General features: G+C 44.8%; 1 protein-coding gene across 1 annotated transcript in view; it reads left to right on the top strand.

The window, feature by feature from the left end:
• Positions 1 to 1,196: 1,196 nt before the first annotated feature.
• The window catches only part of ARFGEF3 (ARFGEF family member 3), a 118,833-nt gene continuing 104,758 nt past the window's right edge, over positions 1,197 to 15,271 (top strand). The window contains exons 1-2 of the mRNA XM_034765559.1: positions 1,197 to 1,502; positions 5,783 to 5,834. Of these exons, the coding sequence (XP_034621450.1) occupies positions 1,418 to 1,502; positions 5,783 to 5,834 (137 nt within the window). The 5' untranslated portion in view covers positions 1,197 to 1,417. The remainder of the gene's footprint in view (positions 1,503 to 5,782; positions 5,835 to 15,271) is intronic.

Here is a 15,271-nt window from a genome sequence, read left to right as displayed (position 1 = left end):
CTTAGAAAGGAGACAGATATGATAGTAATCTATAAAATAATGAACAGTGTGGAAAAAGTGACTAGAGAATTGTTATTTACACCTTTTCACAATACAGAATCAGGAGTCACCCAATGAAATTAATAGGCAGAAGGTTTAAAACAAACATAAGGAAGTACTTTTCACTCAACACACAATTAATGTGTGGAACTCACTGTCATTGGATGTTGTGGTGGCCAAAAAGAAAATTGGGTTAAAAAAAGAACTAGATAAATTCATGGAGGATAGGTCCATCAACTGACAGCTATTAGCCAGGACAGTTAGGGATGCAACCCCATGCTTGGGTGACCTAAACCTGTGACTGTCAGAAGCTGGGAGGGGAAGACAGTAATGGATCACTCTAAAACTGCCTTGTTCTGTACACTCCACCTGAAGCACTTGGCATTGGCTGCTGTTGGAGACAGGATATTGGGCTAGATGCACCATTGCTCTGACCCAGTATGGCCATTTTTATGCTTTATTTACAACGAATGGTTTCAAGATTGACACTATTCCTTTAAACTAATTCTGCACACAACAGGGAATTGTTAGGTTTTTAGGGCTTGCTCCTGATCCCACTGAAGACGGTGAGATTTTGACCACCGACACCAAAGGCAGCAGGATTAGGCCCTAAATGCACAATGAAAACAGGCCGGGGGTTTCTTAGTGCCCTGTAATCCCCAGGTCGCTTGGGAGAGCGTTTCAGCGCTGCCTGCGCACACAGGGCTGGCAAGAGGAGGCGATTGCCTTGGGCTGCAAACGCTTAGGGAACAGCAGTAATACGTGTAGTGACAGTTCACCATGGGAGTGGCTATGGACTGTGATATCGGCAAGCCCTTGGCTGTGCAACAGAGCCGGCTCTTTCCCCCCACCCTGAGCCACGTAGTTACAGGAACATAAGTTTGCAGTGGAGAGACCCGGGCTTCAGGGGTGCACTGGCGGGAAAGCCCGGACACGGCCTCTGTGCTCTGCTCACGAGATCAGCCAACAGCGCTCGCTCTCCCTCCCCAGTCCATCCCCTTCCCCGGCCAGGAAATCCTCTGCCACCTTTTCCCGGGGCCTCGCTGGCTGGGGAGCCCGGCTCCAGGCAGGCACTGGCCGGGGCTGAGGATTCGGCTTCCTAGCTGCAGCAGCGACACCTCCCGCCGCCTCCCGGAGCCCAGCTGCACCGCAGGGACCTGCCCGCGGGGAAGCCGGCAAGGGGGAGGAGGCAGCGGCACAAACTGACGTGTCTCCGTCATGGAGCTTAGCGTGATTCATCAACAGCAGCAGCGCGCCCGGGGCAGGATGCTGCGCACCGTCCCCGCTTAGAGCCGGGCGAGGGGCGACACCCGCCCTGCCCTGCTGTCCGCAGCCGCGTCTCCTTGCCGCGCCGTGCAGCGTCCCTGGGGGAGCCAAGATGGAAGAAATCCTGAGGAAGCTGCAGAAGGAAGCGTCGGGGAACAAATACAAAGCGATCAAGGAGAGCTGCGGCTGGGCCATTGGTAAGGAAGCGGGCAAGGCAAGGGGGGCATCTGCCCCCTGGCGCTTTCTCCCAGTGCATGCCCCAGCCCCCTGCTTTGCCCGGCTCCCGTTATGGGTACGCTGTTAATGTATTTGCAGTGTTTCCTATTGTGCACACGCCGTGCCTGGGAAATCTCTACCTACCATTTCTTGGGTCCTTTCTCCCATTGATTTAAGCCATACCTGTGTTAAAGGATTCCTCCCACCCTCCACTTTGGAGGCTCTAATGCACACATTGCTATCGATTTGTTGGCCTTCAGCCAATAGTTCAGGAAAACCGAGCTGTTGGCAATGTTTTCTTTTCCAGCCAGGGCGCAGACAGTCTTAAGTAGGATTGTATTTAATTATATATTTTTCGAGCAACATATTTGAGCTTGCAGGTGTATGGCTCAGTGGTTCACCATTGCTGGAAGGCTGATGTGAGCCCACTGCCGGCAGTTTCCTTGCACTTGTAGTAGCACCACTGGTTTTATTGAAATATGTTAATTGCATTTACCTTAGTTGCTAGGTAAGTAAATTCTTCTGTCAGGCTGGTGTAAAACTGTTCAGAAGGGAATGACCCAAAAACTGCCTGGTTGACACAACAGTAGGGAGCTTATATAGTCCAACACCAACTGGGCATAGACCAGGGGTTCTCAAATGGGGTCGGGACCCCTCAGGGGTCACAAGGCTATTACATGGGAGGTTGCAAGCTGTCAGCCTCCACCCCAAACCCTGCTTTGCCTCCAGCATTTATAATGGTGTTAAATATATAAAAATGTGTTTTTAACTTATAAGGGGGGGTCGCACTCAGAAGCTAGCTATGTAAAAGGGGTCACCAGTAAAAAGTTTGAGAACCACTGGCATAGACTGTATAGGGTTAGCTATTAACATATGAAAGGGTGTTACAACTGCTAATTAAATTTGAGAAGGAGGTATGATGACTTAATGAGGACAGCTGTTGAGGTTGAGGTACTTCTGGGTAGAGGAATTACTCATCTCTCACAGGTGTCAAGCTAATGTCCCCTTCGTGTTTAAAAAGCTTTTGATTTTACTATATTCAATCAATCATCATCTCATGTTCAGGTGCATTCCAATTGCAGTGAATCACATTATATGTTAAAACTAGAGAGAATAAAAAATGAATAAATTTATGTTTCACTGGCAGGTACCTTATTGTTATCCCATCAAATGTATATGTTGTGATTCAGTCATCTGATGTCGTTTTTAAAAGTGCAGGTTGCCCTGTGTGGCCAAACAGTGCTTTGCTACAGCCCAGTGATTTCAGAGGAAATCCATATTGGTGCCTAGACACTACTGTGATTGGAGCAGTATAAATATGTGTATAAACAGCTATTCAAGTGAAAAACAAATGATGTGTAGCTTTTTTTCCTTCTCAGACTCAGACCACCATAAGCATATTTTATGGATATTTTAGTATTTATATGAAGGGAACTGTGTGTTTGTTGATTACGTTGGAATTATTAACACCTTTCTTTGAGAGCAAGATCTGGTGTAGGCCCTTAAGTTATTTCACTGGAAAGAGAAGTAATATTTTACCATTCAAAAGTGCCAGTGATAGAGATGCTGAGCAAACAAGATGATTGCAGAACCACTGCTTGTTTTAATAACATGCAATCAGTCAGTCTAATATAACACTGAATTCTTTAAAATCTTTGTATGGAAGATACATATTAAGGCTGGTTGGGTGGTATACCAAGTACAATACATTGGAAGTATTTTTTCTTAGTTCTCAGTGAGCACCTACATAAGGTGTCTTTTGATGAATGTGCTTTCTGTTACAATGTAATTTTTTGTACTGTAACTTCTCAACCACTAATTTATGCTAAGAGGTCAGTTCTGAGAGCACCTCACTGCACATACCTTGTTGTTAACTACCTAATAAAATGAGTGTCTGTTTTAGTGAAAATGAACCAAGTGTCATGAGCTACACACACATTTTCAGAGAGAGTCTGTGACTCGAGAGAGAGTTCAAGCAACATAAGTCAGTGCTGGGGTTGATCTATACTAGGGCTGTCAAGCGATTAAAAATTAATTGCAATTAATTGCACGATTAAACAATAATAAAATACCATTTATTTAAATATTTTGGGATGTTTTCTACATTTTCAAATATAATTATTTCAGTATTACTACACAGAATACAAAGTGTATAGTGCTCACTTTCTATTTATTTGTGAATACAAATATTTGCACTGAAAAAAACCAAAAGAAATAGTATATTTCAATTCACCTAATACAAGTACTGTAGTGCAATCTCTTTATCATGAAAGTTGAACTTATAAACGTCAAATTATGTACAAAAAAAAAACTGCATTTAAAAATAAAACAATGTCAAACTTTAGAGCTTACAAGTCCACTCAGCAGGGCCGGCTCCAGGCACCAGCTGAGCAAGCAGGTGCTTGGGGCGGCACGTCGGGCTCTTTGGCGGCGGGTCCCTCTCGGAGGGAAGGACCTGCCGCCGAAGAAGAAGGCGGCACGGTGCAGCTACCACCAATCGCGATCACGGATTTCCCCCCTCCCCCGCCGTTTCTGGATCTGGCCCTGCCGCTCAGTCCTATTTCAGGCAATCGCTCAGACAAACAAGTTTGGGTACATTTGCAGGAGATAACGGTGTCCGCTTCTTGTTTATAATGTCACCTGTAAGTGAGAACGGGTGTTTGCATGGCACTGTTGTAACCGGCATCACAAGATATTTACATGCCAGATGCGCTAAAGATTCATATGTCCCTTCATGCTTCAACTACCATTCCAGAGGATATGCATCCATGCTGATGACAGGTTCTGCTCGATAACAATCCAAAGCAGAGTGGACCGATGCATGTTCATTTTCATCATCTGAGTCAGATGCCACCAGCAGAAGGTTGTTGGTTTGTTTGTTTGTTTGTTTGTTTTTGTGGGTGGTTTGGGTTCTATAGTTGCCGCAGAACTGAGGGTGTTGCCCTTTTAAGACTTCTGAAAGCATGCTCCACACCTTGTCCCTTTCATATTTTGGACGGCACTTCAGATTCTTAAAACTTGAGTCGAGTGCTGTAGCTATTTTTAGAAATCTCACATTGGTACCCTCTTTGTGTTTTGTCAAATCTGCAGTGACAGTGCTGGGTCATCATCCAAGACTGCTATAACATGAAATATATGGCAGAATATGCATTAAACAGAGCAGGGGACGTACAATTCTCTCCCAAGGAATTCAGTCACAAATTTAATTAATGCACTATTTTTTTAAATGAACATCATCAGCATGGAATCCTGTCTTCCAGAATGGTGGCCAAAGCATGAAAGAGCATACAAATGTTTAGCATATCTGGCACCTAAATACCCTGCAACGCCTGTTCTTACTTTTAGGTGACGTAAATAAGAAGCAGGCAGCAGTGTCTCCCGTAAATGTAAACAAACTTGTTTGTCTTAGCGATTGGCTGAACAAGAAGTAGGACTGAGTGGACTTGTAGTCTCTAAAGTTTTTACATTGTTTTGTTTTTGAGTGCAGTTATGTAACAAAAAAATCTACATTTTTAAGTTACACTTTCACAATAGAGATTGCACTACAGTACTTGTATGAGATGAATTGAAAAATACTATTTATTTTGTTTATCATTTTTACACTGCAAATATTTGTAATAAAAAATAATATAAAGTGAGCACTGTACACTTCATATTCTGTGTTGTAATAGAAATCAATATATTTGAAAATGTAGAAGAAAAAATCCAAAAATATTTAATAAATTTCAGTTGGTATTCTATTGTTTAATAGTGCTATTAATCACAGTTAATTTTTTTGAGTTAATCACATGAGTTAACAACGATTAATCGACAGTCCTAATCTATAAATAAACTTGCACCAATGTAACTAAATCAATATCCTAAAACCAGTTTAGTTATTTTGTTGCAAGTCCAGGTGGATGCTGATTTTGAAACAGTGTCCACACACAGATTTGGACTGAAATAATTAAATCATTTGTAATCCACAGCTGCTGTTGTTTTGGTGCAAATTTGTAGATATATACAGGACCCTGGAACAGGATAGTCTGTCGTCATGCTGACATCTAGAAGGGTTCCCTACAATGAGAAAAGCACTTAAAACCTCACACAGGATCAGGCCAACAGAGAATTTTTTGAAATTATAAGATGTAAATTAACTGTCAGTGCTATTGATAGAAGTCAGGTTTGGGAACAATAATTCAGAACTGTGGAAATGTAGAGTATTTAGATTCTGAATACATTGTCTCCTTTAACATTCTTATTCTTTCCTTTACTCATACAGAAACTTTGGAATCTTCTGATGCTGCTACCAAGATCCCTCCATATCAGCTGAGGTAAGGAAACATAAATTTCTTGGATCATGTGACGCCATGGGTATTGGCAAAGCCTACAAAAAAGGTCAGAAATGGACAGAAGTATATTACTGATGTTCAGTGAGAAAGGAAGGCTGGACTGTGGCAGGATGACACTCATGATGGAAGCCTGTTTATTCTCACTGCTCCTTTCAGACTCATATACTGTATTGTTAAATCTGGATCATTCATTGTGTACTGGAAATTAGCAACCATTGGGACAGGCAATGTGGTCTTAGGGATAGAACAATGGATTGGGACTCAGGAAACCTAGTGTTGGTTTTGCCACTGGCCTGCTGAGTGACCTTGGGCAAGTCACTGCATCGTTTTGTGCCTCAGTTTCTTCATCTGTAAAAGCAAGGATAAAGATACTGACTGACTTTTTGTAAAGCACCTTGAGATCACCTGATGAAAAATGCTATATAAGAGCTAAGTATTATTATTTTAGTTATTCAGTCTTCCGTATTATAAAGTGGCAGTGAACTCTCATTGTTAGCCCAGCAGTAAATTGAAATTGAGAAAAGGATATTGTTTCCAAATGGTCACTTTTTAGGTTTGAAATCCCTGGTCTGTTGTTTCAGTTTGAGTTTTCGTTCATAAGTTGCTTTAGGGTTCCTTAGCAAGTCTAAGCTTTTACCTTGTCTACACTAGACTTTTCTTCCTGACAGATCTCACTGCATTGTTATCCCAGGTGCAGCTGCATGGGTGGTAGCGACATCAGGACTGCTAGGCTAGACAAGGCTCTGGCAGCTGCCGGTGCTTTTACTACCACCTCATTGAAACTTGCTCAGAACAGGGCTTAAACAGAATAGTTTTAAAACAGGTAGCAGCAGCCATAGGAGCCTTTCCTGCACTAGCACTGCCAAGTGACTGGAGCCGTAGCAGAGGGAGCAGTTTTTTCAGAAAGAAGCCTAGTATAGACCCCCTTTGTGTGCCATCTTGCACCCTAAACCTCTGATCTTGCCTTCAAAATTCACTGTCAGTAGCATGGTGCTCGCAGTTGATTCCAAGGACTTGTTTTTTTCCTCTTACGGTCATCTGGAGGTGTATGTGGATTGTCTGGCATAGGATACAGTGGGGTGGGGAAAGGTAATTCCGTTTTGCGGAGGATTTTGATATTTTGAAAACTGATTTCATTCCGATTTGGAATAAAATTCAAACATTTCACAATCTCCCATGAAAGGGACTGACGTCCCAGCTCTGGGGCAGTCAGCCTGGTGGACTGCCCTGGAGCCGTGGACCCTGGGAGCCCCAGCTGCTGAGGAGTTACGAGCCTAGGAGTTTGGGAGCTAGCTCGTCCAAGCTACTTCCTCTTCATTCAGACTGGCTAGCTGAAGGGCAGTTGGGAATCTCCAGGTCTGCCCTGGCTGAGCTGGGAGCTGGAGTTCCTAGGGCTTCCAGATTCTGACTCCTTGTCAGACTGCCTGGTGAGCTGTGGAGGAACCAGGTGTCTGGAAGCTCTGAGTCCTGGCTAACCGTAGAGCCTCTGAGATTTGGAACATGGCTTCCAGTTCCTGGCTCTTCATCAGATCACCTGATAGGCTGAAAGGGAAACAAGATTCTGGGAGCCTTTGGAGCCTCACGCGGTGGCAGCCCACTAGCTGAGTTTCAAAACAGCTTGGGATAGGAGCTTAGGAGCTGGGGCTCTCAGGGCTTCCAGGCTGTTGGCTCCCTGACATAGAATCATAGAAGTGTAGGGTTGGAAGGGACCTCAACAAGCCATCTAGCCCAGTCGTCCTGCCATGATTGCAGGACTACATAATAACTAAACCATTCCTGACAGGTGTTTGTCTAACCTGTTCTTAAAAACCTGCAATGATGGAGATTCCACAACCTCCCTATTCAATTTGTTCCTAATGTCCAACCTAAAGCTCCCTTGCTGCAATTTAAGTCCTTGCTTCTTGTCCTATCCTCAGAAGTTAAGATGAACAATTCTTCTCCCTCCTCCTTGTAACAACCTTTTATGTATTTGAAAACTGTTTTTATGTCTCACACATACACAATTTTTTCACTCTTCCCTTGTAGGTCATGTTTTCTATACCTCTAATAATTTTTGTTGCTCTTCTCTGGACTTTCTCCAGTTTGTCCACATCTTTCCTGAAATGTGGCACCCAGAAATGGACACCATACTCAAACTGAGACCTTATCAGCATGGAGTAGAGTGGAAGAATTACTTCTTGCGTCTTGCTTACAACACTCCTGCTAATACATCCCAGAATGATGTTTGCTGCCCCCCCCCCTTTTTTTTTTTTTTTGCAACAGTGTCACATTGTTGACTCATATTTAGCTTGTGATCCACTCTGACCCCCAGATCCCTTTCCACAGTACTCCTCCTTAGGCAGTCATTTCCCATTTTGTATGTGTGCAACTGATTGTTCCTTCCTAAGTGGAGTACTTTGCATTTGCCCTTACTGAATTTCATCCTATTTACTTCAGACCATTTTCCAGTTTGTTCAGAACATTTTGAATTTTAATCCCATCCTCCAGAGCACTTGCAACCCCTCCCAGCTTGTTATGGTCCTTGAACTTTATAAATATACTCTCTATGCCATTATCTAAATCATTTATGAAGATAGTGAAGAGAACTGGACCCAGGATCGATCCCTGTGAGACTCTGCTCAATATGTCCTTTCAGCTTGACTGTGAACCACTGATGACTACTCTCTAGGAATGGTTTTCCAACCAATTATGCAGCCACCTTGTTGTAGCTCTATCTATGTTTTATTTCCCTAGTTTATGAGAAGGTCATATGAGACAGTATCAAAAGCCTTACTAAAATCAAGATATACCACATCTACTGCTTCCCCCCTATATTGTTACACCGTCAAAGAAATCTGCCATCCTGCTAGGTGAGCTCCCAAAGAGCTGGGTTGGCATGCTGGCAGGAAAACAGGTAGATTTCCATTGCAAATTTGTTAAAAACAAACCATCTCCACAAAATGTTTCAATTTCAATGCATCAGCATTGTCAGAATTTCCAACCAACTCTAATAACTTCAAATGCCAAGTACTGGGAACATTGGGAACAGATTTGTTACTCTTCCAAGATGCACTTGGTAAATGTATATGGAGAGTTGGGGGATCGGAGATCCAGTTATGCCTCTATAATTCATTAAGTGCCCTGGGATAAACTAAAGCAGCCTAGAGGTTGCTCTGATTTATGCCAGTTGGATATGATCCCTGTGGAGCCATACGTCAATACAGAACTGGTAGAGTGCATCTTGCTCTGCTTCATCCCAGGCACATTCTTTCCCATCCAGACATGCAGCCTGTGTCCGAATGGAGGGCAGGGGACAGCTGGGGTAGGAGCCAGCTTCATGCCAGCTGATAACTCCACCACACCTGAGTAATTTTCAGGTGACCTCTTAGGGTCAGTTTACCCTGCTTTGCACCATGGCTGAAATAGAAGGAGTAAGTCTGGCCCTTTATCTTCCCATCTGTGGCATGGTGTGTTCACTGTAGTTTGTTTTTTTTCATACTAATCCCTGTGATAGTGTTACGTAGTGTTGTCCTCATTGCCAACCTTTTCACAGATCAGCTTTTTCATTTGCTCACCATCTCTTAAGAACTCTTTCCTCCCAGTTTTATTAATGTGAATTGGCTTTTCCATTGTAAATGCTAATTTTTTGGAACGAGAAATCTTGACAACTTCAGCTGTGCTGAAGTGAAATCTAACCTACAGATTTGTCAGGAATGATGTAATTAGTGTTATTTGTTTCTACAAAAAGTGGAATGTGTGTATAAAATGTTTGGTGTTGGGCCCTAGGTGTCAAAACACCAGTTGTCATGCTGGACGCTGTGACGCTTCCTGGGAGTACCCAGGGCTGTGAGGCACCTTGCACTTGCCCTTAGCTTGAGAAAGCCTTGTCTCTGGCTACTGGGGGTCTGCTCCACTACCCCACAGGCAACACAAGCACTGCCCTCTAGGCCTTTGCAGGCTCTGCTGAGACTCTACGGGTTAGCAATAGGCACAGTCCACCCCTCGAGACCTCCGAACCTTTCCCTGAAGTATTCTGCCCGTGGACCACTGGTCGTGTGCAGCATTCACAGTTTCACTGCTCCCAAAGCAACTGTACACCCCAGCTTACCAGTTCCACCCCAGATCACCACTTTGCTTAATCACAGCGCTTAGATTTGTTTTCAGAGAAATGAGGTATACGTTTATTTAACAAAGGACAGAGATTCAAGAAATAGCAAGTAGATGTTTTGGAAACATGTTTTTATTTTATAAATAACCATTTAACATTAATTTTAGAGCCTAGACTTAACTAACTAGATACTCTCATATCTTGTAGAATTTGTCTCACTCCAAAATCCTTATGGAGTTTTATAGCTAAGCTGCTGTGACCCTCCTTTTGTGAGACAGATATGTCAGCTTCTTAGGTGAAGGATCCATTGTGGTTTTTTTTGCTCCCCAAGATATACGAGTCCTATCCTTTTGTCTTTATTGATAAACAGGACATGCCCTGCTGTTTGTTTCATTTTGTAGACTTCCTCTCATAGATTGTGCAGTCCCTTATTTAGCCTGTGGCTCAGTACAACAGGCATAAATTGTGAGGTATACAATACACAAATGACTAGATAGGTGTCTGTTATCTCCTGCCTGAAAGGAACATTTCTGAGGCATGCCACCTCCTGGTGACCTGCCTTAACTCAAAGACCATAAGAACATAATTTTCTGTATAGCTACGTAACTCCTTAAATATTATGATTATGTCAACCTGTGGACAATTAGCTTTCAGTAGAGCTGTAACATGCCACTTTTCGGTGAACTATTATGCATATATCTGACTCACACAGAGAGAGATGCAACTCTGTGTCCTCTGCCCATTAGCACCAAGGTGTCAGGGCTGGGTCATGGGCGGCCAGACCTAGTAGTCAGAGCCAGAGTCCACAGTCATGAGCCAGGAGTCAGCTGGGTCAGGATACTGGGGTGGGAAGGGGAATAAGAGGCAGGAGACAAACAGGAGGTCAGGAACCACAAGTCAGATGCCAGGAGTCAAGCTAGGTTGGGATGCCAGGAAATCAAGCTGTAGGAGCAAGGCGGAGCCTCATTCAGACAGCTTCCTGTTTCTGCTGGTTGCTTGAATAGGGCCAATCAGCTGTTCTGGAACTTGGGCAGAGCTTCTCACTGAGCTGAGCTTGGTGGGTCCCAGGCAGAGGTGAAAGTAAGCCGGTACGCCCCGGTACGGTGTACCAGCAAGAGCCAGTGCGCCATACTGGGGTGGATCAGCTTCCCCTGGCAGCAATTTAAAGCGCCTGGGGCTCCCAGCAGCGGCTGGAGTCCTGGGCCCTTTAAATTACCACCAGAGCCCTGCTGACGGAGCCTTGGGGTAGCTGCGGCGGGGCTCCGGTGGCTATTTAAAGGGTCTGGGGCTGCGGCAGCCGCTACCGCCCCAGCCCTTAAAATAGCTTCCGGAGCCCCGCCACCACCTCCCCAGGGCTCTGGAGACTATTTAAAGGGTCCGGGGCTCCGGTAGCGGATACTGCCCCAGGCCCTTTAAATCATCCCCAGAGCCTGCCGGAGCCCTGGGATAGTGGCGGTGGGGCTCTGGCAGTGATTTAAAGGGCCAGAGGCTCCCGGCTGCCGTTACTGCAGCAGAGCCCCGGGACCTTTAAATCTCCACCAGAGGCCGGGGCCCCCTCTGATGGTGATTTAAAGTTCCCAGGGATTTAAAGGCCCCACCTCTTCCGGTTGAGGCCCCGCCCCCTCCTAGGGACTCTGGAGGACTGGTAAGTCCTTTAAATTACTTTCACCCCTGGTCCCAGGCAAGCCATTATCAGCAGGCTGCCAGGTGGCGTATTGGAGTGTGTCTGCTCCCATGAGCCCTGAGGGCCTGGGTTCAAGACATGAAGGTCATTATATAAGGGGCCTCTGGGTCTAAGACTCTTAAACCAGGCATTGTCTAGGAGACAGAATGTCTTCACCTATCCTTCCCCCCTGAGCTTACTCTTCATTCCCTATTTGTAAAGCATGACCCTGTGTTTTATCACAGATCCACAGTGGTCCAGATCTTGGAATGCAGTTAAAATTGAGAGGTGCAAATGGAGAGTGGATTGAAACTCCTCTCAGCACTGCACTCATCCAAGTGCAGATCTGTGCAGGCTGGTCCCCTACACTTAATAAGAACAGTCTAAAGATGACTGTGACTTATGCTGGGCTGCCGTGACTGTCAAGGGTCAAAGCAGTCGCCAAGGATAGGTGCAGCACAGAAATGTCCTGACCATGCCTCATTTCCTGCAGTCTCTTTTCCTTGCCATGTGGCAGCAGGGAAATTCTGGGCTGGCACAGACCCAAGACTCATTCACTTCTCATCCACCTTGAAACCACCATTCACTCCTTCTGCTGTTATTGTGTTGAGTGCAGCTCAGCGGGGCCAGAGGATCTGGCCCAGAATGATGTCAGATTATGATAGAAACCTAACTTGAGCTCAGGTGCAAACCAAATAACATCATCCCAAGTTAACAGAGCCCATCGATGTGTGAGCTATGTAAAGCCAGCATGTGGAAAGGATTAAAGAAAGTGCAGCTATCTGAGGAAGACAATAGAGACAATTTAGGACATAGGTGGCTTTTACAGTGTTTTCCAAAGGGGACAGTTTAGTGGATTTCCTATCTCAGTTACCTAACATCCAGAGTCTTGTGTGCGTAAGGAGTAACACTCCCATTTATCCAATAGAAGTGTGTGGTGTACACAGAATCAGAAGATGTTTTAGCTGAACATCTAATGAATGTGCTTTATTGCATTACGTGTTTGGTAGCAAGTTCAAAACTAAGCTAAGGACATGGAGGGCCTTTCTTTCTCCTGTTCCCCTGGCCTATAAGGAGCACGTTGGGCTTCTGAACGGAAGGAAGGGGAGATGTGGTGTGGTGTGTTGGGAGACCAGCACAAGCATATGTTTTTGCATCTTTGTTTCATAGTGATTAAATGAAAAGCCAGTGAGTTAAGTTTCAAAACCAGTCCCTGTAGGTTTAGTAGAGGCTCTTCATAATGTTTTCTCTTAACATGCTGGGTCAGGTCAAACTGAGCTGTACTTTACATAGAACCTGAGGTAGTTCTCGGCCAGTTTTCCACTTCCTCAGACTTGAGATTGACCGGGGGCCAATTTAGTTCTGCAGTTCCCAACAAAACTGTAGAGCAGCTTAAGGTTTCTCTAAGTTATGCAGGCAGGAATGGTTCCACTGGCTGGGTATCACCAGAATGCAAGGCTCTCTGGCCACACCGTATCCCACTCCTGGACCATGTGTGACACACGTCCTATTCTGGATGCAGGGAGCTAACTGATGCCAGGGGAAAATACCCAGCTCCTTTAGAGCTGCTTTCCACAGCCTGAGCAGAGCAAGCAGTTGGAATAGGGATGGTGGAATTGGTCCATTATGTGCCAGATTGTGACTGTCCCTACTAAGTGTGTGCAAAGAGCAGGAGGGAACAAAGTATCAGAGTGGTAGCCATGTTAGTCTGTATCCACAAAAACAACGAGGAGTCCAGTGGCACCTTAAAGACTAACAGATTTATTTGGGCATAAGCTTTTGTGGGTAAAAATCCCATGCATCTGAAGAAGTGGGTTTTTTTACCCACAAAAGCTTATGCCCAAATAAATGTTAGTCTTTAAGGTGCCACTGGACTACTCGTTGTTTTTGGAGGGAACAAAGATTCTTCCAACTTGTGGCAGTGTCTCCTGCAGTGGCACCACCTACAGTGCAGTCTCTGCTAACTCCCCATAAGCTGCTAACCATACCAAAAGGGGCAGAAGAGGATGGGGCCATGGTCCTGCCCCCATTTCTGCCTTCACCCCACTCCATATTGGCCCGCAGAGATGGAGGAATGCACTAGGGGAGGGCACCTTTATGTTGATAAGGGATGGTGCTATGGCTGTTTGGTCTGGGAACTCCAAGAGGAATTGTGTCTCCCCAAACTCTTCCCTGAGTTGCTGTATTTAATCTGGCCCTGTATTCTGTGCTGTAGTATTATAATACTGTATACATACTGAGAGCCAGGAAGAAAATGAGCAAAGGAAGATTAGAATGATGATTAAGCAAAATGTCCTAATGCTGAGATCTGTTAACTGGAGTGGACTCACCGCTAGAAATAGGATTATTCTCTGCAATATATTCTAACAAAGAATGAGCTAAATCACCTAATTTTGTTCATTTCCATATGCAGTTTCTGTGATTCTGTAGCAAACGGAATACAGTGGCACTGCCTAATAAGAATACTATACAAAATTCTGGCAATAGTAGTCTTCTTACAATGTCAGTGAAATAACTGCATTCACTAACACTATATTTAGGGCCCTACCAAATTCACGGCCATGAAAAACATCAGACTCTGAAATATGGTCTTTTGTGTGCTTTTATCCTATACTATTTAGATTTCATGGGGGAGACCAGCGTTTCTCAGATTGGGAGTCCTAACCCAAAAGGGAGTTGCAGGGGGGTTGCAACATTATTTTAGGGGGGTTGTGGTATTGCCAACCTTACTTCTGCTCTGCCTTCAGAACTGGGCAGCTGGAGAGTGGTGGCTGCTGACCGGGAGCCCAGTCCTGAAGGCAGTGCCCTGCCAGCAGCAGCACAGAAGTAAGGGTGGCAATATCATACCATGCCATCCTTACTTCTATGCTCTGAAGGCAGCATCGCCACCCCCAGCAGCAGCAGCAGTGCAGAAGTAAGGATAGCAGTACCGCAACCCCCCCTTCCTATAACCTAGTGACCCCCCCTCACAACTCCTTTCTGGGTCAGGGCCCCTACAATTACAACACTTTGAAATTCCACATTTAACTAGCTGAAATCATGAAATTAACAATTTTTTTTTTCAATCCTCTGATCATGAAATTGACCAAAATGGACCTTGAATTTGATAGGGCCCTAACTATATCAAATCCAGTGAGCCAGATGGAGCTAAGCTGATTCATGTTGGCCCCAGAGACTCTAGAGATCTGATTTGACATTGCAGAGGGGGTGCTCTCCAGTTGGCTTTAAGATTACTCTTAAAAAAACAAAGGAAACTGAGTGTACAAAAACTACATTAGAAGAACATTAAGGATCTGCCTGATTCCAACATAGTGAAGGCAATTCTGATGTACACCTGCTGCTCTATTCGTAGCTCACCCTGTTGGGTTGTGCCTGTGTATTATTGAACATATGGCATGTTAGATCAAATGGTTTCCTGAGGCCTTTGCAACAAATGAGTGAGGTCTGCTGCAGCTTTTGTATCGTGGCTGCTTCCAAGGCAACCTCAGCACTTCCCGGATGAAATACCTATTACGCAGGACATCACCTGAGGTGTATTTTGCCCCACAGGCTAGCTACTTTCAGCAGTGTTTGGACAGTTAAGGAAGGAGAGCCTTGAATGTCACAGCTTTACTTAGCTTAACTGAGACCCATTGGGGTTCATCTTCCCAACACAAAGTAGGGAGATGT

Source organism: Trachemys scripta, chromosome 3 (assembly GCF_013100865.1).
Source record: "Trachemys scripta elegans isolate TJP31775 chromosome 3, CAS_Tse_1.0, whole genome shotgun sequence".
In the NCBI taxonomy this organism is placed as follows: domain Eukaryota; kingdom Metazoa; phylum Chordata; order Testudines; family Emydidae; genus Trachemys; species Trachemys scripta.
This window is presented reverse-complemented; position numbering and strand designations above follow the sequence as displayed.